We start from the raw sequence: 26225 nt of genomic DNA on the forward strand, positions 1-26225 counted from the left end.
GAGTACTCTAAAAACACTTTTAAAAGGAGATCCTAGGTCCAAACTGCAGCCCTGCTCTCTGAAGCTATCTCAGCCCCAGACTGGAACCTGTCGGAGAAGGAAGTTCCCCGAAATGGCCCAGGACAGTGCAGCTCTGAAGGAGGGGGACTGGAGGGAGAGTGATACCACTTTTCCGAGCCATGGGCTGTCCCCTCCCCTAGCAGGAGGCCAGCCGTGAGGTCCCTTGAGCTGTGCCCTCGGGAGGGTGGGGAGAGGGGAAAAGAAAACGCAGCCCTTTCTGGCTGGGACCGTGTCTGAGTGCAGAGGCCTGGGGGCGGGGGAGGGGGGGTCTGTGAAGAGGGGGTGAGTTCAGGTGCTTTTCTAACGGGGAGGGAGAGGAGTGTTGGTAGTAGGGCCAGAGCAGCGGCTTTAGGCTCGAGTCTCTTCCTGGTGGGCAGGGAGTCCGAAGAGCCCAGGAAAGCATGGAGGACCCTAAGGCCTGGTCCTTTCCTTGACGGCAGAGGGAATCCCGAGATGGACAATCCAGAAACCCCCTCCGGAAAGCATTTTCTTGGCCGCTCCACTAACTTTATACATCCCGAGGGTAAGAGCTGAGGTAATTAGATGCGAGCGACAGCTGTCTCGGCACCTTGGGCGCCAGGCACCTGGCTTGGAGCCCGACGGCCCGAATTCTCGCGAGAACGGCAGCCGCCATTTTTCCATTGATTGCGGCGGGCTGGGGGAGGGGCCGACGACGAAGGCGGCTGCGGCGGCGACGACGGCGGAACCTTGGGTCGGTGTTTGCGCGCTGGTGTCTGAGGCCCAGGCTGAGGCCTCCTCGGTAGCCCGAGCACAGGCGGTGGTGAGGATGACGGCCGCTGCCGTTTTCTCCTGAGCTAGAGCCGCCGCTACCCTCCCCCTCCCCCGGCAGGGCGGAGAGGAGCGGCCAGAGTCTGAGCTATGGTGCCAGGCGAGGAGAACCAACTGGTCCCGAAGGAGGTGAGGAGCCAGCGGAGGAGGCTAGGCCCGAGGCCTGCGGCAGCTCTAGGCAGCGCAGGCCGAGGCGAGGGGCCGGCTGCGGGCCCAGCTCGTGGGCCGGCCCGCCTGTGGGGGAAGGAGGTGTTGGGGGTGCATGGTGGGTGCGGCGAGCAATTGGGAGACCCGACTGGGTCTAGGGGGCCGGGGAGCGGAGACCTCTCCCCTTGGGTTTCTGGGGCTGGACAAATAAAGGAGCGGACTGGAAGGAATCGGGTCCTGCTTTGGGGGAGAAGGTGGCTTCTCAAGTAGTTATTTAACACGTTGAGCCAAGGTAGAGAGGTGATTTCAAAGAAAACATTCTGCAACACTGGCTGACGGGCACGACAGGGTGACGGTGCTGCTTCTGGTTTTGACAGTGGCAGTGTATAGCTTTCAGGGCTTGTGAAATCTACACCCAGCTTGAGCTTTGTGGGAGGGCAGTTAACTGCTACGACTTTTTTGAACAACTGTTTCTTACTTGGTAGTACTATGGGCCTGCTTAAATGGGGCCTCCCAATGATGGATGAAAAGTAGTAAATGCGACTTCCATGTAAAGGTAAGAGATAGCGAAGCATTACCATATGGAGAGCTGAATTACTTTTTTGTAGTTGGGCTGTGTACGCCAGTTTGGGTGACTTCTTAAATTCTTAAAAGCAAGTGATATGAGAAGGCTTGACTTCTTGGCTTCTCTTGAATAGTAGGAGAGGATTAATGGTAGAATCCAGCACTGGCCAGGGAATTTCAACATATTAATAGTATCTCTGTTGGCTTTATAAATATCTTCAGGGTATCCAAACGTGTATTTTTAACTGGTTGATCATCAGGCGAATGCTTTGGATTTTTAGTTCTCATATACCTTAAATAGAGGCAAGTGTCCGTTGAAATTAGCTATGTTGGATCTTGATATTTTTGAGTGATGTTCTTAAAAATTCTTAATTCTTTTTTTTTGCCTTTTTTGGCTGCTTTGAAGCAATTCGTTGCTACTTGACCAAGCTCCGGTGTGTGTATGATATGAATATTTTCCCAACATTATCAGATGATTGTTTGGCAAGGACAGTTTTTTTTTAAGCTAGGTTATCATGTGTCAGTATTTATTCATCAAGCACCACCAACTGTGCAAAGCAGATTAAACAGATGAATTAATCAGAATTCTTGCCGTGGGAGCTTTTAAGGCTACTAAGGAAGGTAACACTAGTATTCGTTGAACTCCAAGTAAGGACTAGGTGCTTTTCTACAAAGGTAACTCTCATGCAGGGATGGAAGTGATAGGTGCTATGAGAGATATAAAAATGAATTTTCTTTTAGAGCTACGTAGTGCTGGTTTTCATTCCTATGAAAAGCAAAGTTAGTCCTTTCTTTATTTAGTTTTATTTCTTAAATTAATTAATTTATTTATGGCTGCATTGGGTCAGGCTTTCTCTAGTTGTGGTGAGCGGAGTTACTCTTCCTTGTGGTGTGCGAGCTTCTCATTGTGGTGGCTTCTCTTGTTGCCTAGGCGTGCATGGGCTCTAGGCGCGCGGGCTCTAGAACGCAGGCTCAGTAGCGTGGCGCACGGGCTTAGTTGCTCTGCGGCATGTGGGATCTTCCAGGACCAGGGCTCGAACCCATGTCTCCTGCATTGGCAGGCGGGTTCTTAACCACTGCGCCACTAGGAAAGTCCCCTTTCTTAATTTTTTGACCATTAGAAAATATAATATAGGTGGAACTTTGCTTTAAGAAAGCCCAATATTAGGTTTATTTCCCTGATAATTTGATTTATAGAAAACATGGTATAAACAAACACTTTCACAGGAACATACTTGCAATGCTGCCTCTACCTTTTGGATTTTAAAGATTAAACGCCTCTCCTTTAAGACTAACTCCCTTACCTGAGGCTTCAAACTCATCCCCACTTCCAACATTTTTTTTTCCCCCTACTCTTTCTGGACCACATGCCTTTATTTTCTGTTCCCTAGACTCATCTTCAGTTTTTTCTTTTTCCCTGACTCCTTTTTTGATTCCTGGAAACATGCACAGGACTCTCAAATCTCAAGTCTGTCACTTTTTTAGCTAGCCAAATAATTCATTCTTTTTTGATGGCCATACTTCTCTTGAATTCTTCTTGCCTGCTTCTCTTCCTTGAATTTTCTTTTGCATTTGATACTTAAAAAAAATTCCTTGATTTTAGTAATACTGTACTTTGGGGCCTTTTGCCCCTGCCTGTTTGTACTATCTGACCACTCATTTAGTCAATGTCTTTCTCTTTTTTTCTGTGTCCTTAATTATCACTTTCGTCTCATCTTTGTCATCCCTTGTCTGGTCTTTTTAAGTAGGAGTAGAATTATATAGTGCCAAAGCTGAGGGAACACATAGTGATCGTTTAGTAACTTATACCCCTTCACTTCTATAGATGAGGAAATGAGGGCCAGAAGATTGAAAATGACTTGTTCAGGGTCACATAATGAGTAAATAAATGACAGAGCTAGGACTAGAACTCACATCCCCTTGATTATACTCTCTTTTACACATCCCTTCTTGGAACCTAGAGGCTCCGTAAAAGTAGTTTGTAACTCTCTAAGTCAATTTACTATGTGAAAATAAATTACAGAATTTTAAAATGTCTTACTTCTGTTCTACTGGCTTATTACCAACAATTTGGCGGGCTTTTCTTTTTTAGAGAACCTCTGACACTTACTAGATTTAGATATTGGTTAAATGTGTGCATCTATGTGTGTGCAGTTGTTGAACGAATAATATGTTATTCTGGTCCCTGAAGCTCAAGGACAAGTGTACCTTAGAGGACTGCTGAAGAAGGCAGCTTAGTGTCATGCAGGGCTTGGCAAACTAGTCCCTGGGCCAAATTCAGCCCACAGCCTGTTTTGTTTGGCCCATGAGTTAAGAATGATTTTTACATTTTCAAATTGTTGAAAAAAAATCAAAATAATAAAAATAATCTGTGACACATGGAAGTATATGAAATTTAGATTTCAGTATTCATAAATAAAGTTTTATTGGAACACATTGATGCCCATTTATTTACTATTATCTATGGCTGTAGCAGAATTGTGTAGTTGATACAGATGCTGTATGCAGGATAAGTTTGAAACTATTTACCTTGGTGTTCAATGCCTAGTACACTTTGATTCTGGCCACAGTCTGCCCTTTCAGCTTATCTCTTCGTCCTCAAAACAAGTTTTTAATGCAGCCAAACAGGTTTTTCTCTAACTTGCTTTTCACTTCTATTTGTGCTGCCTCTTCTTTCCTACTTCTGCCCACTGATTCAGAACATTCATACACATCTTTCCCTCAGTACCTCATATATCATTTATTCTAAAAAGACTTTTCTGACCGTTTAACCTTAAGGATTTCTCCTTCTTAGAAGACTTTTATATATGAATAGAATTCATTTGGCAATTAATAAATAGTGCTTTGTGACATCTGTTATGGTCTCAGGCTGTATTTTATTATTATTCATTTTGGATTTCTTGACAGCAGAGATCTTTGAGTGTGTCTGTCTCTTTCTCTCTCTCTCTCTCTTTTTTTTTTTTTTGGTATGTATTATAGGTCTAAGACAGTGTCCTTTCTGAAGGACACTGATCTTCAGTAATATTCATTGATATGGTTACAGGGTTGCAAGGAAACTTAGAGTTCTAACCAATTTCCCCTGCTTGGATATTTTCCACAACATCCTTGGCAAACTGTTTTCCAGCCTTTGCTTGAATACCTTCATGACATCTCTGATAACATCTTTGTCTTAGAAGAGATCTGTTTTAAGTTTTTGAGTTGAGAGAAGTCTAGATCTCTGTAGCTGCCATCTTTTGATAGTTGCCCCTGAACAACAGAGAAATCTTAAATCATTTTGCATAGGACAGCTTTTTCTCATTGTTGAAGGGGGGAGGGGAGGAGGACTGAGCATCCTCAGTTCTTTGTTTCTCAGTTGCTTTCTTTTAGACATAATCCAATGTTTTTAATATTTCTCCTAATTGTTGTACCCAGAGGAGAGCAAAGTGAGTGTGGTCTGTTCTTCGTGGTAAACAACAAAGCATTTCACCTCACTTTTTCACTCTACTATATGTCTTTGAATTGTTTTATATTGATGTTGACTTTGATATCTCTTTTAATGTCATTCCACTTTCATTTATTGCATCATTGTTTTTATTATTGTTTCCTTATAAGGATTTGTGACATTAATATTTGTTGTGTACTCACTGTACGTTACTGTACGCTACCATATAGGGAATATTTAGATAAAATTATTTTTTCCTCAAATATTTTATAGTATAATTAAGGATAAAAGGTACATACTACTAATAGTTTTAAAATAATACTTTCACTGCAATACTTAAAGTGGCGTCTAAGGAGTATATAAATGTAGAAAGGATAGAAAAATGAAAGAAAAAGAATATGTAGTTCCATATCTCAGTGGATTTTTTTCTGCCTCTCTTTTCCATATAATAAACACTACTATCTGGAACTAGTGATGATAATAATAACCAAAATTTATTGAGCATTTATTATATGTCACATACTGTTGTATGTGCTTTGTGTGTATTAACTCATTTGAACTTCACAATGACCTCATAACTATATCAGGGCCGTTGATATTGAGAGCCCTCAAAACATTAAAACAACTTGCTTTTCATCTCTATTGTCTGTTTTTTAAAAAAAATAAATTCAATTAATAAATATTATGGAACATGTCAAATGAGTATTCTTTTAATTTGTATGGCTTCAACCTTTGATTGTAATTTACACATTTATATCTACAGCCCTGACCTCTCTTCTAGTTTTGGATTTCCACCTGCATACTGGATATCTCTACTTGGTTGTACTCTAGGACCTACAGATTAAATATGTGTAATATCAACCTCATTTCTCTTTCCTCTCTTCTCATGTCCTCCTCCCAGCATAGTTCTTTCTTTGTATTCTCTTGTTCAGTTAGCGTCATCATCATCTGTTTATTTGCTTAAGTTGGAACATTTTTTTGACTCCTCCTTTTTCCTTTTTTTCATATATAGTTAAATCGTCACTTGAAATATATCTCTTGTATCCTTACCTTTCTCTTCGTGGCTCTGCCTCTATTTTCTCATTCAAATGTAGCCCTTTTAAATGGTCTGTGTTCTTCTAGGCTCTTTTCTTTCGTAACCGTCCTCACCACAACAGCCATTACTTTCTAAAACACATGACATTATGACTTACCTGTTTTAAAGTTTATAATTATTACCCTCTGATTGCAAATTGAATACTAGGTAATATTAATAAACACTATGCACCAGACACTGTGCTAAACAATTTACACATTTACTTAATATCTATAAAGCCCTTTAAGGCATTTCTTATCTTTCATTATGTATTTTATAGATAGATAGAAAGAAAGTAAGCCTTAAAGAGTAAGTAACTTGGGCTTCCCTGGTGGCGCAGTGGTTAAGAATCCGCCTGCCAATGCAGGGGACATGGGTTCGAGCCCTGGTCCAGGAAGATTCCACATGCTGCGGAGCAACTAAGCCCATGTGCCACAACTACTGAGCCTGTGCTCTAGAGCCCGCGTGCCACAACTACTGAGCCCACGTGCCACAACTACTGAAGCCCACGTGCCTGGAGCCCGTGCTCCACAACAAGAGAAGGCAACGCAATGAGAAGCCTGTGCACCCCAACGAACAGTAGCCCCTGCTCGCCGCAACTAGAGAAAGCCCACGCACATCAATGAAGACCCAACGCAGCCAAAAAAAAAAAAGAGTAAGTAACTTATTCAAAGTTGTATAGCTGTTTGTTTCTAAGTCATTGTGGCCTTAATCAGTAGGAAAGTCCTTCATAATGTAGCCTCAATTGATTTGTTTTTTAAAATTAATTTTTGTCAAAGTTATACATGCACATATTGAAAAGAGTTGAATAACTCTGCTCTGCAGATTCTCCCTCCCCTTCATTTTGGGCTCTCCGGAGGCAACCACTTGCTACTCATTCTTTTGATATTTATCTCCATATTTCAAAATAGTATGCCTGTAGTTTTCCCTCGTGATTTTTTCAGTTGAATGGATTGTCTACGGACTTCCTGCAATGGAAGATTTGGTTTACCACCATCCCCAAACACAGACACACTTCTCAATTCTGCCCAATCCTTCCAATATTGTCATATTGCAAGTTGTTTGGATACAGCAAGTTTCAAAGTTTATATCAATGTCACTGTATTCATAGTTGAGCCTTATAGTTTATTGTGATGATTTTCCCTTCCTGTACAGTATTTTATTTTCCATGAGTTAATATTTTCTAAGAATTTGCTTTTGCTTTGTTTTCTATGTATGTATCATTAATTTAACCAAGTGGTTCTCAATTGAGGGCAACCCAGAGGATATTGGCTATGTTGGGTAGGTGAGGGAGGGCAGGAGTATGCTACTGATATCTAGCGAGCAGAAGCCAGCTATGCTGCCAAGCATCATCCTGCACTGCACTGGACCGCCTCCCACGACAAAGAATTATGTGGTCCAGAATGTCAATAAAAACTCTGATTTAGTCCAAACTCTCAAGTGTATGAGTCTTCTCCTTATGTTCACAACTACCAATTTTTTGATGAATTTTCTTGAATTGCAGCTGCTGTCTTAGATTTGCCTTTACAGTCATCTTAGAAGTTTCCGTCAGGTCTCTCTTGTATTAGAGCTCCTGGTTCTGTATCTGATGTCTTCATCTTTCTTTGTGTTCTCATTTTGGAGGACCACTTTCAGTAGCTTTCTGGATGGGCTATAATTTTTTCAAGACTTCACATGTCTGGAAATGTTTCTACCCTCTTGCTTTATAGATAGTTTGGCTGGGCAGAGAATTCTCTGTCAGAAATAATTTTCTCTCAGAACTTTGAATACATTGCTCCATTGCCATATTGTTTTCAGTGTTGCTGTTGAAACATCAGATGCCTAGAAGATTTTTTTTTAAATTAATTAATTAATTTTTGGCTGCGCTGGGTCTTCATTGCTGTGTTCGGGCTTTCTCTGGTTGCCGCGAGCAGGGCCTGCTCTTCGTTGCGGTGTGCAGGCTTCTCATTGCCATGGCTTCTCTCTGCCATGGCTTCTCTTGTTGCAGAACACGGGCTCTAGGTGCGCGGGCTTCAGTAGTTCCAGCACGCGGGCTCAGTAGTTGTGACGCACAGGCTTAGTTGCTCCGTGGCATGTGGGATCTTCCCGGACCAGGGATCAAACCCGTGTCCCCTGCATTGGCAGGCAGATTCTTAACCACTGCCCTACCAGGGAAGTCCCTGCCTAGATGATTTTGAATCTTACTTTTCCTCTCTGGAAGCCTGGAGAACCTTTTCCCCTAGAGTTCTGAAATTCCTGTATTATGTGTACAGGTCTGTTTTTCTCCACTTCTGCTGGGTTCAGGGTAGTCTTATTCAATCTGATGTTTGTCTCATCAGTTCTGGGAAATTTTCTTAAGTCATTTCTTTTGTTTTTTCCCCTTCGTTTTCTCTGTTCTCTCTCTTGAATTCCTATTATTTAGGTAATGGGTCTACTGTTTTGGTTTCTCTGATTTTCTTCTGTTTACATCTATTTTCCATTTCTTTTCCTTTTTTCTCTGTTTTCTGGGAGATTTTTCTCAATTTTATCTTCTGACTCTTCTAAGGTTTTATTTCTGCTATCATGTTTATAATTTCCAAGTACTCTTTTTTTTTCTGAAAAAGTTTTAATATATCCTGATATATCCTGTTTTTGATATCCTCTTTTTGTTTTATGGATGCAGTGTCTTATCTCTCTTAGGAAATTATTGATACTTTTCTTCTCTGCATATTCTCTTTTCTCCAAATTTCCTTTTTCTGTTTGTTTGCTTTGGGCTTTGTCTTTCATATTAGATGCTTTTTTTGGATGTCTGGTGTTCCTTGGAACTCGATGCTTATTTAGAAGAGAGGCCTTAAAAAGCTGAATGGAAGCTCTGCCAGTGGGTAATTATGGTTTTCCCTGTACTTTAGATATGTGTGATTAATTTCCTTGTAGACTCCCAGTGACACGTTTTTCTCTTGTGCTGAATTGATTTCCCAGAAAAGATTTCTGATCTTTTGCTTGGAGAGAACAAGCTTGGGAGCTGAGTAGGAAACGGGGTTGTGGGTTTCATCATAAAGTACATGAATACCCTTTCATTTAATTCTCCAGTTTTCAATGTGGCAGCCCTCAAATTTGATTGCACCTGGCATCCTCTAGTCCAGAGATACCTTGTTTTATGCTCTTCTGAGATTGCTTAGTCTTTTGCCAGGAAGGGTCAAAGAGTAAAAGAGAGGGGATCTGGGAGTTCTGACTGCTTCTTAAGCAGACTTTAATCTCTTATTCTAGCTTGGACTTCACTCTTGCTCCCAGAGTATCGGAAACTGCTAGTTCCTGAGCCTTTTCGGGTTTTTTTCCCTTTTTTCTTTTTAAATTTTTATAGAAAACTTGAAAAAAGAATACACAGAGTTCCCATATACCTGTCACCAAGCTTTTCCTCATGGTAACATATTTTATAACCATAGAACACTTATCAAAAGTAAGAAATTAACTTTAGTACAACACTATTAACTATACTACAGAATTTATTCAGATTTGACCAGTTTTCCACTAATGTTTCTTTTTATTCCAAGATCCAAATTCAGAGTCCCACATTGAATTTTGTTGTCATGTCTCCTTAGTTTCCTCTTATCTGTGACAATTTCTCAGACTTTTCTTCTCTTTCATGACCTTGACATTTTGAGCAGCACTAGTCATTTTTGCAGAATCGCCCTCAATTTGGGTTTGTCTGATATCTTCTCATGATTAGATTGAGGTTATTAAAGAGAAGGCTGTCACAGAAGTGATATGTCCTTCTCTGTGCATCATTTGGCGGGGGGCGGGGCGGGGGACATGATGCTGATGTGTCCTACTGTGATGTTAACCTTTGATCACTTGGTTCAGGTGATTCTGCTAGGTTTCTCCACTGTAAAGTTACTATTTTCCTCTTTAATAATTACTAACTACTTTGAGACCATGCAGATATCCTGTTTCAGCTTAAACTTCTGCCCACTAGTTTTAGCATCCATTTATAGATCTTGTTACTGTTGCATTCTAATAGTGATTTTCTGTTTCCCTCATTATTTCTACATTTATTAATTGGAATTCTTTTGTGAGGAAGAGTTGTCCCTTCTCCCACATTTATTTACTTAATTATTTATGTCAGTATAGACTTAAGATATTTATGTTATTCTTTCGATTATAACCCCAAACTGTTGTTATTTATTTTGTTGCTCAAATTGTTCCAGTCTTGGCCAGGGGGAGCTCTTTCTGGTTGGCATCTGTGCTCATCCTTGCCTTTTGAGCACTTCTGTACTTTGTGGCACCACATAAAGCTTCAACCCATCTTATACTTGCCCTGCCCCAACCCTGCAATCAACCACTTCTCCAGAGAGTTTAGGGGTCTTTTGGTATAATTGTAACTGTGGTATGTCCTGTAAGCCAGGTGTCTTTGTTTTTCTCGGCTAATGTAAGTTTCAGTCTTCTCAGGTGTAATAGTCACTACCACTTGTTCTGCTTTCTAGCTTCTAAAACTGTGTTTCTCGTTTCCTATGGATTTATGCTCTTTAAAAAATTTCTTTATTCTTGTTTCAGAGAGATTTTGGGAAGCTTTTGAGCTAAATGCTTGTATTCAATTTGTCCTCTTTGACCAGAAATTCTTAATGTTTTTGTTATCTCCTGCCCCAAGCCAATTTTGTTTTAGCCACATTCAACCACATTAGTTGCTGTTCCCTGATGTGCTGTATGCTTTCGTGTGTCACTTGCCCTGAGTGAATAATATGAAATGTTTTTTAATACCTGCTTTGTAGGGAGTTTTAAATGGGTGAACTTTGATTTTACATGAAAACTATTTAAGTACTTTCTTAAGTACATTTTTAGGATTCTTGCCTCTTATTTTCCATTTCTTGGATTAGTCACATAAATGTTTTGTGTCTTAGTACCAAAAATTGTAAATTTTTTGCCAAAATGGAGGGGAGAGGCTTAGTGCATTTCTAGAGTACTAACATACCATCACCATCATAGCCCAAGTTGAAAGAAAAGATTGTATTGAAAATAGGGGGTTGTGTAGCACAGGGAACTATGCCCAATATCATGTAACAACCTAAATGGGAAAAGAATTTGAAAAAGAATAGATACATGTATATGTATAACTGAATCACTTTGCTGTACACCTGAAACTATCACAACATTGTTAATCAGCTGTACTCCAATATAAAAAAAAAAAAAAGTTATTGCCAAAAAAAAAGAAAAAGAAAGGGGGTTGTGAAAAACATAGTATTAAATATACATTCAAATACTTATTGTAAATTTAGGTTCCAGAAGACATCGACTTTAAAAACTTGATTCATTGGTATTAAAGACCTTATTCAGTTCAGGCAACATGATAAGTGTCATGATATTCAGAGGCATATTCTTTTATGAGGCTTATTACACGGATTTTAAAGTGTTCTGTCTAGGTATTGCTGCTTAGAATCTAATTTTGTACAAACATTCTCCACTGTAAATGATGTGCTCTTTCACATCAAGATTCTTAAGGAATGTATTTTTCCTGAGCCTGCTTTTCTGTCAGTATAATGGAAGAAGGGATGGATATAGGTGTAGTGTAAGTGAACAGATGTCTCCTCTCTGCTCTACTGAATACTTCTGTTTACTTTGTCTCAAGGTGTGGGAGCAACAGTAATTTGCCCTGTTCTTTTGTTTAATGGAACTAAACTGAAATAAGCATACCTAAAGTAGCCATGGACAGGAACATTTTCATTGACATAAAACTGTTGCTGCAAACCACTGTCGAGAGTGTTGAGAGATTACTGTTTTTATGAAACTTACTGAGATATATGTCTTGAATTTGTTTTTTGTTGTTGTTTGTTTTGTTTGTTTTTGGCCATGCTGTACCGATTGCAGGATCTTAGTCCCCCCACCAGGGATAGAAAGTAGGCCCTGGCAGTGGGAACACTAAGTCCTAACCACTGGACGGCCAGGGAATTCCCAATATGTTTATTTATTTATTTGTTTGTTTTGGCCATGCCATACAGCTGTATTGAATTTTTTATGTTTTTAAAAAGCAAGCTTTTAAAATCCTACCCAACCAGCAAAATCTAGCCCTTCTTACTACTATAAGAAACCTTTCCTGATTCTCCTCTTTCAACCTGATAGCATTTTTCTAACCCTGAAATCCCATAACATTGTAGCTTTTGACATTTGAAAAATTATAAGTTAATACCTTTATTATTTGTGTCAATACCTTTATTAGAAGCTCTTCAAAGTCAGGACACAACAGTCAGAGTGCCTGGGTTCAAGTACCAGTTTTGTGACCTTGGGCAAGTTATTTAACCTACCATTACCTAAGTTAAATGAGGATACTAGTAACTACCTCCTAGGGTTGTTGGGAACAGTTAATGAGTTAATACATACAAAGTGTCTTCCACTTAATAAGCACTCTTATAAATGTTATCTGTCATAATAAGTGTTACTACCTTCATTACTGTTATTACCTTCATCCTGTATTCTCCCTAGGGGCCAGCATAATGTACTGTACATTGTTGTTGTCCAATATGTATTGATTAAATAAAAATGAAGTCATATTTTAGTTATGAAATATGCTTAGTTGTTTGAAGTCAGGGATCTGATATGACCTGTCAGCATAAATCCTAAATGATTGTTAGATTTGACAGGTTCTTTTATATTATCAAGTAAGACCTGTTTTTACTACTTTTTGATAGTTGAAACATGTGACAAAGTACAAATGAAACTTTTTAGTCTAATGAGATCCTAAGAAAAATCGGTTTGGTATATATAGATATTTGTTGAAATAACTTACTAGATTAACAAGTTATTTGTTTATAAGTTTCAGTGTGAAATGTTATTTTAAAGCAGGATTCATGTTATGAATAGTTTGTTTCTGGGAGAACTTTATGTGTTTGATAATTCTGATTTTCAAAAACTCTAGAGTATAACCAGTTGACATGGATAGAAGAACCAATTAACCTGTCTATTTTTGTCAGTTGTGTTACTGATTGTGCTTTAGATTTGATGCTGTGTAATTGACTGCTATAAGACTTGCAGAGTCATTCAAATATTAGCAGAAATATAGTGGCTTTCCAGTAGAGAAAAATTTAGGGCTAAGTGACATAATTAAGAAAAAAGATCTGGAATTTAAATCTTTCTGTATACAGTGAGTCCAGTACTTTTGGTTTAGCTTTAAGGAAAACCATGAACCTCATTTATCACCTACGTGAAATTTTCTAGTATAACCAAAGCATTGTAATTTGACTATAAATACCTTTCTTGTTTCAAATGATATTACCTATTTTTATTTCATCATAAATACGCTTTAATTATTCTTAATGTAGATTTCCATAGTTCTGGATGCTGTCGAATTCATTCAGTTAAGCATTGAGTTAGTAGCTGCCAAGAACCAGAGAATCAAAGATGAATAAGGAATGTGACCTAGTTCTAGTTGCTAGTCTAGTCTGGGAGGCAAAAATTTGTAATGAGGCAAATGCATAATTTGGAAATAAAGTGGGACCATAGAGGAGGGAGCTACCAGCTTTATCTAGGGGATCCTGTGAGAATGTAACACTTAAATTAGTTCCAAAGGATGACTTGACTGCCAAGTAAAGAAGGAAGTAAGAGCTTTTAGTTAGGAGAAATGGCATTTAAAACACACAAGTCTGTAATGCATTCTAAAAGTGGCAGAAAGTTTGGGGTAAATGCATGGGGTGCCTGGGGTTGAGTGAGAGAAGATAGTTCTGACAGATTGTGTTTTAAAATTCTGAAGGCTTTGTATGCCTAAAAGGAATTTAGGTTTTTATTGTGCAGACATTAGTGGGCAGGAAATGTTTTTTTTGGCAGAAAAAGTTAACCAATTTGTTTATAATTGTTACAAACAAATTCAGTGAAACTTGTTCGCCGAAACATTGTTTACTTGCATGAATGTTTTATATCGCTGCATTAATATTAAACATTTACACACAAACGAAAATGGGGCAAGGCGGAATTTGCTATAATACCTATTCTCTCACCTGTTTTTTTTTTTTCATTTGCAGTCATATAATTAGGTACTTTTTTTTGTTTGTTCTTTTAAGAATAAAATGTTTCCCTTCATAATGCATCTTAAGTGCATTCTCCACATTTGAGTCATCCTGGCAGGATATCCTTTGGCATAATTGTTACATATTTGATATGGATAACACACAAGTAGGTATCTTCAAATAGGCTAACTAGATAGGCCTCATTTGCCTCCAGAAATGTGCCAGTAGCTGCACTTTGGTAGTGTAGATCTGGTTTGAAGTCCTGAACACTTGCGAGTGAGAAGTTCAGTGTACTTCAGGGACAGCTGCAGTATGAGGCTTGTAAAAATGTGGTTTCTTCACCTTTTCAGTATAAGACATATTCTTGTGAGTGACTTTTGTAGCTGGTTGCTTTCTTGAGTGCTTTACCACTGGCTGTTTACAGGCATTTGTCTTGGTAGGAGCCATAGTATAGAGAACTCCCTGTTTATACCCCCCTTCTTTTCGGCAGCTCAACAGGCTAAAGTGGCACTGGTGCTAGAGTGATGACTGGTGGCAGCTGCAGCAGCAGCAGCAGCAACTGAGAACACCACAAGGAGTGTTAATAGGGGATTAATGAAATCTTCCCAAGGATTTCCTCAGTGCTCCAAATTCAATTGACTTTAATATTTTACTGAGAGGAGCTCTTGATTACAACCCCAGTTCCGGGTTGCATTAGAAAGTAGAATTTTTGTATGACTTACCTGGTAAAAGATACGTATTGCTTTAGGAAATATATCAATACATAAACTATCTATGAATTCATATACATTTCTTCCATTTTTTAGATATAAAATGTCTACCTTTTTATGTGTTTAGGTATTTTAATTTTGTTGCCTTTAATTTTACGTACACCAAGTTGTATAATTTATTACTTTATTTATAGCACTTTGTGGTAATGAAAGGGAATTGGTGAAAAATTAGATACCTAACAATGAAGTCTCTTATTAAAAGACATCTAAGGGATTTCCTGGCAGCCAAGAGGTTAAGACTTTGCCTTCCAGTGCAGGGGTTGCTGGTTCAATCCTTGGTCTGGGAGCTAAGATCGCACATGCCTCGTGGCCAAAAAACCAAAGCATAAAAGCAGAAGCAATATTGTAACAAATTCAGTAAAGACTCTAAAAATGGTCCATATCAAAAAAAAAAAAGACATCTAAGAAATATTACTGCTTTAATTTTGACATCTTAAATTCACGTCTTGAAATATTTATTTACTATTACATTATTTACCATTAACATAACACAAATATGATTTTTTAAATTCTAAGAAAAATAGACAGTGATGCAGAAAATATTTCTACAATTCAGTAATATGATTTAACAGTGGAAGGGAGGTAGTAGTTAGGTATTACAGCTCCTTCATTTATAGGGGAGGAAAACATGAAGGCTGTAAAAACCCCATAACTTACTTAATGTCTCAGGTAGTGGAAGAGCTAGAATGACACTTTTTTGAAAAAGTCAAGCTTACTGAAGTATAATTTATATACAGTAAAATTTGTTCCTTTAAGGCATACAGTTTTATGAATTTTGACAAACTTATACAGTTGTATAACCACCACCACAGTCAAGATATAGAGCATCTCCATCACCTTAAAAAAGTTTTCTCATGCCTCTTATAATCAACCCCACCTCCCACCTCTAGGCTCTGCACTGCCACTGATCGGTTTTCTGCCCTCATGTTTTGCCTTTTCCTCATATAACTGGAATTCAAATAGTATGTAGCATTTTGAGTCTGACTTTCATCTAGCATAAAACTATGATGTTTATGTTATCTGTTGTATCACTAGGCTTCCTTTTTATTGTCCAGTGTCACAATTTGTTTAACCATTTATTAACTGGTGGACATTTGGGTTATTTCCAGGTTTTGGTGATTCTGAATAAGCTGCTACAAATATCTGTGTACAGCTTTTTCTTTTGGTAGACATATGTCTTCATATGGTAAGTGCGTGTTTAACTTCGTAAGAAACTGCCAAACTCTTTTCTGAAATGGCTGTACCATTTTGCATTCCATTGAGCAGTGTATGCACATTCCAATTGCTCTGCCTCCGTGTTGGTACTCGGCAATGTCAGTATTTTTCAGTTTAGTTTTTTAATCATTCTAGTTAGTGTGTAGGGATATCTCTGTGGTTTGAATTTGCATTTCTTAATGACTAGTGATGTATCTTTTCATTTACTTGAAGTTTTTTATTAAGCCTGATTTTAAAAAATCATTTTATTTGAATATTACATATTTAAAGTTTTGCTAGTACTGATAGGAGAGAGAAGTAAAAAGAGTACCTATTCTCAAGGAGTTGATGATTTACATAGAGAAAACTGGTAATTGTGTTAAAAGAGTATGGCTGTAATTTTGACAGGCTTCTTGAGAAAGGGGTTCATATATTAGCTTTCTGGTGGAGAGGATAATGGTTTGGGAATCAGAAAATGCATTGGTTTGGCTTTGCGTTGCTTATACTTTCTGGGCCTTTCTTTTTTTTCTTCTTTCTTCATCTCTGAAATGAGGGAGTTGGACTAGATAAGGTATAAGATTTGTCTCTAAATTATAAATCTACATAAACTGTTTGGTAGTAGTTTTTTGCTTTTTTTTCGGTAGTAGGTTTTGTGGGTTTTTTTTTTTTTTGCGGTACGTGGACCTCTCACTGTTGTGGCCTCTCCTGTTGCGGAGCACAGGCTCCGGATGCGCAGGCTCAGCGGCCATGGCTCACGGGCCCAGCTGCTCCACGGCATGTGGAATCTTCCCAGACCGGGGTCACAAACCCGTGTCCCTTGCATCGGCAGGCAGACTCCCAACCACTGCGCCACCAGGGAAGCCCTGTTTTTTTTTAAAAAATAATAAATTTATTTATTTATTTATTTTTGGCTGCACTGCATCTTTGTCACTGCGTGTGGGCTTTCTCTAGTTGCGACAAGCGGGGGCTACTCTTCATTGCAGTGCATGGGCTTCTCATTGCAGTGGCTTCTCTTGTTGCAGAGCACGGGCTCTAGGCGCACGGGCTTCAGTAGTTGTGGCACTTAGGCTCAGTAGTTGTGGCTCGCGGGCTCTAGAGTGCAGGCTCAGTAGTTGTGGCACACAGGCTTAGTTGCTCCATGGTACGTGGGATCTTCCTGGAACAGGGCTCGAACCCGTGTCCCTTGCATTGGCAGGCGGATTCCTAACCACTGTGCCAACCAGGGAAGTCCCTCAGTAGTAGGTTTTTAAATTATGTAAGAAGGCTGTGCAATCAGAAAACAAAGATCTTTGCAGGTCTTTCCTGTCTGATGAAATTTCTATTACCCAAAAAAGATCATCTTCTGAAATTTTAAATAATATAAATTATAATATAAATATTATAGTTGAGAATTATATATTTCTTTTTTTTAAACACTTTTTAAAAAATTAATTATTTATTTTTGGCTGCATTGGGTATTCGTTGCTGCACACAGGCTTTCTCTAATTGTGGCGAGTGGGGGCTACTCTTCGTTGAGGCGTGCAGGCTTCAGTAGCTGTCTCTTGGGCTGTAGAGCATAGGCTCAGTAGTTGTGGCTCACGGGCTTAGCTGCTCTGCAGCATGTGGGATCTTTCCGGACCAGGGCTCGAACCCATGTCCCCTGCATTGGCAGGCGGGTTCTTAACCACTGTGCCACCAGGGAAGTCTGAGAATTATATATTTCTAAAGTCTATTATAAGGATGGTAGCTGACAGTTCTATGATAATACATTTTGTATGATACTATATTATTATTATTATCATTTATGGAGCATTTTTAAGATGTTCTCTCTTGATCTTCAGAAAAACTCTTTGTGAACCATGAGAGTCAGAGATATGTGACTTGCATAGGATTACACGGCTAAAAGAAAAGTAGCCACCTTGACCTAAGGGTTCTAGCCTAGATCCTTTGCCTCTGCACTACATTGCTCTTTGCACTGTAGACCATTCCAGTAGGAAATAAAATCTTTAAATTGTTTTAAATAACCTTAACATTTTTTTCAGTTGTATAATTTCATGTTCAGGGTATTATAAAATTTATTATCCATGCTTCTAAATAAAAAGCATGGTAACACATAATATAAAAATCTACTTTGATTTAGTAGTAATGCAGTAGAACATTCAAGACTTGTAAACAAGTCAGCTGTATCACAAGCTGAGTCACTGCTTGTCAAGAACAGCCTACTCACAGAAGAAAACTTAGCTGTAATCAAAAATAAAGATAACAGGAATAGTAAAGGATATATTATATACCCTCCTGAGAGTAGTTTGTTTAGTTTCTAAGTATAGATGCCTAAACAGTGGGTTACCCATTAACAGTAGTAGAACAACTGTTAAAAGGAGTATGGCAAAAGTGGGAATGGTGTTAGGATAGAAGTGAGAGGAAAAATACTATTATAATTTTAATGATACAAATATTTTCAAAATTATGAAGTCATCAGAAAGCTTGTATTTCTTAGGAGATCTGTGTTCATATGTGACCTTAGGCAAGTCACTTCAGGTTTCTTAATTTTTTGTTCATCTGTAAAATAAGGAGCTTGATCTGATGTCCAAAGGTTCATCCATCTTTAAATATATGTATTATAGTTCTGTATGTGTGTGTGATGAGTCATCTGATTGATTGCTTCTTAACTATCAAATGAAATATGTTGATCATAGTTAAATAGATTGTAAACTACTCTTTTAAAGTGCTGAAACTTTACACTGTTACTTTTCTACTAATCAATCGAACGAGTACTTGATGTAAACTGTTACAAGAAAAAATGTTACAGAGTTTTCAGAGTTTTCTATATTTAGTTTTCTAATTATATTATGGGGGTTCTGGGAGCTTGATTTATGGGTATTTTAGAAGGAAGTAGGATGCAGGATTCTGAGGGACACCTAATACTAGAGCACAAAGGCAGGTATGAAACTATGTATTTTTACAAAATTTTAAAAACAAATGTTATATGTTGACAGGCAGTTGATGTTATCATGTTCTATATTAGTTTAAGTTCGGAAAATCAATTCCATGATATATTAAATAAGTGCCTGTTAATATTGCAAGTTAGTTTATCACAGAATCTATATTTAACTAAAATAGTAAAGTAGAATGTACTTACAATTTTTTTATGCCTTGAACTAAGCTTTTAGAATAGGTACAAAGTCATCTTTTAGAAAATTCCTATATGAAGATTTGAATTTGAAGAAACTCTCTATATATGAAGAACGCAGGTTAAAGCAGGGAGTGATTATTATCAAACTTCCTTTAAATAGTAAAAGCCCTTGCAGTAAAAAAAATTTCAAAATTTAAAATCATTTTGGAAACTTTTCAGAGTTTCCAAAATCAATTCAATTTTTAAAAATTTACTTAGAAGTTTTAAGAGCACACTATGCTTCCAGAAACATCAACTATAACATATTATGAATTATTTTCCTGAATGAATATATTTTGTTTAGAGAATTCCCTAAAGGGCCTTAGACTTTCTGCTTCTGTGGTTTGTTTTTGGTAGTTAAGATTTTAAAGTACCCGTTTTTATTTCTAAGCTAAGTAGAATCACACTTAAGAATCTGCTTATGTTTCTTCCTACACAGTTGTTGTGGTCTTTATTCATGTTCATATTGTATCTTTATGATTTTCTGAAGTATTTACGTACTCCTGACTAATCTCCTCAATTCCTTGGACATATTTGTTTGTTCGTTTTGAGTATATTAAGAAGAGCTAAATTCTGTTTTTTAAAAAACTGATACAAACCTTAGATATGTGAAAGAATTTTTTTTATTAGAGATTTGAGCTTAAAATGAAATATTATGAAAAGCTATGGTTAAGAAGACAGCCATTTGGGGGAAGTTATAGAGGATGCTAGTGAGAATGGACTTAACGTGGATACTAAGAAAGTTTTGAATTTTTGTTAGTAAAATGTCATTTGTATCACTTTCTGATTGTAATGATTAATAGAGATGTTTTATTATAAAGACTTGACTGTTTAGGAATGCTAAACAGAAATGGGAATGGGAAATGTGACATATTTAAATTATATACTATTAAAAGTTTCAGAATACCTACATATACATTCTTAGTCATTTGATTACTTTCCATTGTATACAGTAATGTCTTTAATGTTAACTTTTGAATGGAACAAATCATCTGTTTATTTTGATGTTTAAATTATTCCATATTTGGCCAGTGAGAGCCTTTTCAACTGGTTCCTGTGTCCTCTTGACATATCCCACCAATATTGGAGGATGTCCTTACTTTCTGGCAGTGCAAGGCATTCCAAACTCTTTGTGTATTTTCCCAGCCCTAACACTAACATCAGCCATTTCTACAAAGACCTATGGACCCTTTTTGTGGAGAATCGTATTGAGAAACCAAGATCTGGGCATTAGATGGGTTTATTGCTACAGGGATGTCATTGCTTCTAGGTACTCTCAGTGGAAGGAGGTAGAAAATATGCACAGACATGTATATAAACATGAAATCTGTTTTTATTTCTATATCTGTTTCTAAATGTATGTATATATACAGTCAAATCATCTGTAAGTCCTTAATCCATAGGCAAAAATATATTTTTGGTTTACAAGAAAAAAAGGAAATTTATTTCATGCTTATACATATATTTATATATCCATAATATATTTTATGCATATTATGTGTCTGTAATACAGAACCATTGGAAACCCAATTTGCAGATAGTTTTGCTGCTTCCACAAATTTTGGTTGTAAGTTCTCTATTTAATTTTTTTTTTAATAAATTTATTTATTTATTTTTGGCTGCGTTGGGTCTTTGTTGCTGCGCGTGGGCTGCGCCGGGCTTTCTCTGGTTGCCATGCGTGGGCTTCTCATTGCAGTAGCTTCTCTTGTTGTGGAGCACAGGCTCTAGGCACGTGGGCTTCAGTTGTTGTGGCTCGCGGGCTCTAGAGCACAGGCTCAGTAGTCATGGCGCACAGGCTTAGTTTCTCTGCAGCATGTGGGATCTTCCCGGACTAGGGCTCAAACCCATGTCCCCTGAATTGGCAGGCGGGTCCTTAAGCACTGCGCCACCAGGGAAGGCCTAGTGTGCTAGTTTTGTCATTTGTTTTCTGTAGACTCATCATTCTGTTTGCTGTACACACTAGGAGTCTAGTCCTTGGAATCTCCCCAGATCTTTTTCATGTACTGTTGTTCAGGAGTGTCTTGGCTATTCTTGTAGTTTTACAGATTTGTACAGGTTTAAGAATCAGCCTGTTAGTCCTCCCTCCACCCCCAACACACACACACACACACACACACACACACACACACACACACACTCTCTCTCTCTTGGAATTTTGATTGGCATTACATTGGACCTATAGATTAATTTGGGAGAGTTAACTCTTTTACAGTATTGAATCTTGCAATTTATGAACATGACACATCTTTCATTACCTTATCATTTATTCAGATCTTTGTTAATTTCTTACAAAGCAATGTTATAGTTTTTTTTATAAAAGGCTTGCAGATTTTTGGTTAGATCTATTCCTAAGTATTTTATAAGATGCTATTGTAAATAGTTTTTTTTACTGCATTTTAAATCTGTTGTTGGTTTATTGGTTTTTTAATGCATAGAAACTTTGATAAGCTGTTATTAATGGTAATAATTTACATGAAAAGCATTTGGGGTTTTCTAGGTAGACAGTCATGACATCTGTGTATAATGACTGTACTTCCTAATCCATTTAGGTTGTTTTTCTTTTTCTTCCTTATCGAACTGTCCCTTTGGTACAGTGTTGACCAGAAATAGTGACTAATGTGCAACCTTGTTTTGTTTTTAAAGTGAGAGCTTTCATCATTTTGTCATTAAATATGTTTGCTGTAAATTTTTGTAGATGCACTTTATCGAGTTAAGGAAATACTCTTCCTATTTTGTTATGCATTGTCATGAAAAGATGTTTATTTTCAGATAAATTTTCTGTATTGTATATGTTGTCATGATTTTCTCTCTTAACCTGTTAATGTGTGGCATTATGTAAATTGATATTTCCAATGTTAAATGAACCTGGTTGTGATGTATTATGCTTTAATACATTGCTAGATTCAGTTTCCTAATACTTGGTTTCACATTTTTTGTAGTTTTCATGAGTGGTATTTTATAATTTTCCTTTCTTAATATCAGTCTTTTAGAGTTTAATATCACATGTTAGCCTCATAGTATGATTTAGAGAGTGTTCTTCATTTTCTGTAGCTGTGAAGAAGTTCTGTAAAAATCAAATTACCTTTTGAGTATTTGGAAAATCTTAGTAAAATCATCCAGGCACGGAAGTTTTTCTTGTTCTTATTGGAAGATTTTTAACCACTGACTCAATCTGTTTAATGACTTGAGCACTATTGTGGTTTTCTTTTGTTTTCCTTTGAGTTTGTTTGATGACTATTATTTTTCTGGGAGTTTATCCATTCCATTATGTTTTCAGATAAGTTGGCATAAATTTGCTTGTGGCATTCTTTTATCTTTTGTTGTTGTTGTTGTTGTATCTAATAGTTACATCCCCTTATTATAATATTTTTGTGCCTTCTTGTTTTGGGGGATTGATCTTACCAGTGGTTTGTCATTAATTAGGTTTTGTTGTTGTTCAGTAGAATCAGCTTTTGGCTTTGATAGTTTTCGTTATAGTATTTTTATTTTCTATTTCATTAATTTCTGCTTTTATCTTTTTATTTCTCCTGTTCTGGTGCTTTAGTTACTGACATAGATTTTGTTGTTGTTTTTGTTTTCTGCTTCCTGGAGACCAGCCACAGCCCCAAATGCCAAATAGTGGCAGAGAACTGACTATTTTTTCAGCTCTAGATTTTTGTAGTTCTTCCTGGCTTTTCACTCTATCTCACCTCTGCCTAGTACCACAAAGGCTCACCTATTTTGCCAGGAAAGCTCCCTGCTTCTCCCCTGCCCCCCATATTCTGTACAAGTTTGATAAGTTTCCATTATCATTTGGTCCTAAATATTTTCTATTTTCCATTATTCTTCTTTGACCCGTCAACTAGTATATGTTAATTTTGTAATTATGTGATTTTCCTAGTTGCCTTTTTGTTACTGATATTTATTCAGTTGCATTATAGTGAAAGAAAGTGTTCTATATGATACCAGTCTTTTGAAGTTTATTGAGACTTGCTTTATAAAAAAGACGAGTATCAGGTCAGTTTTTATAAATATTCTGTGTGTGCTTTGAAAATATATATATTTGCAGCTGTTAAGTATAGTCTTTGCATGTATCTGTTATATGAGCCTTGTTAATTTTGATGTGTGTTTTTCTGTAATGTTGATTTTTTTGTTTTTGTTTTTTTGGTCTATTAAACCTATCAAAAACGTGTATTAAAATCTCACACTAATATGTTGGATTGATTTATTTTTCATTATACTATCAGTTTTTGCATTGTATATCTCAAAGCTGTTTTATTTAATATATTCAGGCATTTAGAACTGTTACATCCAGGATAATCCCCCATCTCCAGATCCTTAACTTGATCATATCTGCAGTCTTTGCCACAGAAGGTAAAATTTATAAGCTCTTGGGATTAGGACATATTATCTTTAGGGACATGATTTAACCTATTCCATTATTGTTGTTTCTTTTTCTTTTCTTGGCTTCTTTAGGTTCAAATGATTTCTTTCATTCCACTTTAATTTTTTCTGTTGGTTTGGACATTATATACTGTTTATATTCTTTTAGTGTAAGTGTCTTTAAAATTAACTAATTTAATATGCACAGTTACCAAAGTCTAAAATTAATTATCTTTAATTTCCTCTTGAATAGTGTAAGGATGTTAGAATGCTTTAATTCCATTAACACCCTCACTTGTATGGTATAATTGTTATATACTTTAATTCTCTCTTTTTTTTTTAAACATAGAAGACATTGTTTAGTTTACCCACCTATTTATCACTTCTTTTGCTGCTCACTTTTTAAAATTGTGATAGTATACACATAACATAAAATTTACCATTTTAACCATTCTTATGTGTGCAGTTCACTGGCTTTAAGTGCATTCACATTGTTGTGCAGACATCACTACCAGCCATCTGCAGAACTTTTTTTTATTTTCCCAAATTGAATCTTTGTATCCATTAAGCAATATCTCTCCCTATCCTTCCTCTTCCTAGTCCCTGGCAACCACAATGCTACTTTCTGTCTATGACCTTGACGTTTCTCCTTGTATAAGTAGAATCATACAATATTTGTCCTTTGTGTCTGGTTTCTTTCTCTTACCATAGTGTCTTCAAGATCCATCCATGTTATGGCATATACCAGAATCTCATTCCTTTTTAAGGCTGAATGATACTCCATTGTATGTTTATGCCCACATTTTGTTTATAATGTCATTCGTCAGTAGACATTTGGGTTGTTTCTATTTTTTGGCTATTGTGAATAGTGTTGCTATCCTGCTAAAATGTATACTGTTTTCCAGTGGAAGCACCATTTCACGTTCCCATCAGCAGTGCACAAGGGCTTCAGTTTCTCCACACCCTCCAACGCGTTAGTGGGCGTTCTGTTTGCTTGTTACCAGTTTTTGGTTTTGTTTGGTAATAGCCATCCTAATGGGTGTGAAGTGGTTATCTTGTATTTTTTATTTGCATTTTCCTAATGATTGGTGATATGCTTGTTGGCTCTTTGTATATCTTCCTTGGAGAAATGTCTATTCAAGTTCTTTGCCTATTTTTTAACCAGGGTTTTGGGGTATTTGTTGTTGTTTTGGGGTTGTTAGAATTCTTTATATATTCTGGATATTAATACCTTAACAGATTCATGATTTGCAGGTGTTACCTCCCATTCCATGGGTTGCCTTTCTGCTCTGTTGTCCTTTGGTGCACAAGCATTTGAATTTTAATGAAATCCGATTTATGTATTCTGTTGTTGTTGTTATTGTCTCTGCTTTTGGTATCATATCTAAGAATCATTGTGAAATCCAGTGTCGTGAAGCTTTTCTCCTATGTTTCCTTCTAATAGTTTATAATTTTAGCTTTTGCTTTTAGATCTTTGATCCATTTAGAGTTAATTTTTGCAGCTATTTATTTATTCTTGTATCACACTCCTTTGTCAAAGACAAAATAACTACTTTGGGACCAGAATTTAAACACTGAGTAAAAATGTTACTACCAAAGAGGGAACTAGATCTAGTACAGAGACATGGGAGTGAGGATGTGACACAAGACTCAAGAGAGGGAATATGGTTTTTTAAAGCTGAAATCCATGAACAGTCTTTTTCTCCATGCCTATGATTAGCTGACAATATATTGGGTTGGCCAAAAAAGTTCATTTGGGAATCACCCGAACAAACTTTTTGGCCAACCCCATATAAGCACTTTGTTTAGACATTGCATGTGCATTGAGCTGGTGGTGGTTTTTCTAGAAAGTTGTCCTCCTGGTGACATGATTATGGCACCACAATAGTTGTTTAGTAGAAATCAGGTATGTCTCACTGTTGTCAGGCTAGATCAGAATTCATCTCTTACTCTCTAGGATTACTTTTCTTTCTGCCCATGATACATTTTTTTGAAAGGTTACTGTGAAATATAATTTTCCATAATATAACCTGGAAGACAGAAGAGGAAACATCCTCTCTTTCATCATGAACTTCCAGTGAAGTTCTAAGAGCATATGATGCCTCAAGCTTTTGTAGTCTTTTGTGTTGATGAGGATACAAGTCTCTCATAGGTCTAAGAATTAACCTGCCTCAAATGAGTGCTTCTCACTTGGAGTCTCTTATGTGGTTATAGACAGACGTTGACTGGGATTTTAGACCTTAGAAAAGATTCTTAGACAAAAAAAACACTGAGTGCTGAAGCATAAAAACTGGTAAAGAAGAAAAATACCTTTTTAAGGGTTTCTTTAATGAGGATCTACTGGTCATAAAAATCTTTGGTTTTGTATTCCTAAAAGACATTTTTGCTGTATATAGCATTCTGGGCTACCAGTTACTATTATTTAGAAGATTAAGGGTATGCTTCAGTCTTCTGGCTTGCATTTTTGCTGTTGAGAAATCAACTGAAAATAAAATTGTTTTAGTTTATTTATAGAGGTAATCTCTCATTTCTCCCTGCCTGCATGTAAACTCTGTATTTACTTTGCTTGAAATTTGTTGGGTTTCTTGAATCTGGTTTGGTATCCTCCATTGGTTGTTGAAGTTCATCATGTATTTAAATTTTCTCTACTTCCATTCTCTCTCCCTTCTCCTGGATGTATCCTTTTTACTGTATCCTTCATGCCTCTTTTGCTCTAATGTTTCACATTGTTCTGTCACTAAAAGTT

At 37.1% G+C, this 26225-nt stretch overlaps 1 protein-coding gene across 2 annotated transcripts in view; it reads left to right on the forward strand.

The window, feature by feature from the left end:
• Positions 1 to 262: 262 nt before the first annotated feature.
• The window catches only part of USP47 (ubiquitin specific peptidase 47), a 121461-nt gene continuing 95498 nt past the window's right edge, over positions 263 to 26225 (forward strand). The window contains exon 1 of one of the 2 annotated variants that reach the window (XM_007471407.1): positions 263 to 978. In XM_007471407.1, the coding sequence (XP_007471469.1) occupies positions 940 to 978 (39 nt within the window). In that variant the 5' untranslated portion in view covers positions 263 to 939. The remainder of the gene's footprint in view (positions 979 to 26225) is intronic. The other variant, XM_007471406.1, reaches the window with a different exon arrangement.

Source organism: Lipotes vexillifer, unplaced genomic scaffold (genome assembly GCF_000442215.2).
Source record: "Lipotes vexillifer unplaced genomic scaffold, Lipotes_vexillifer_v1.1 scaffold6, whole genome shotgun sequence".
In the NCBI taxonomy this organism is placed as follows: domain Eukaryota; kingdom Metazoa; phylum Chordata; class Mammalia; order Artiodactyla; family Lipotidae; genus Lipotes; species Lipotes vexillifer.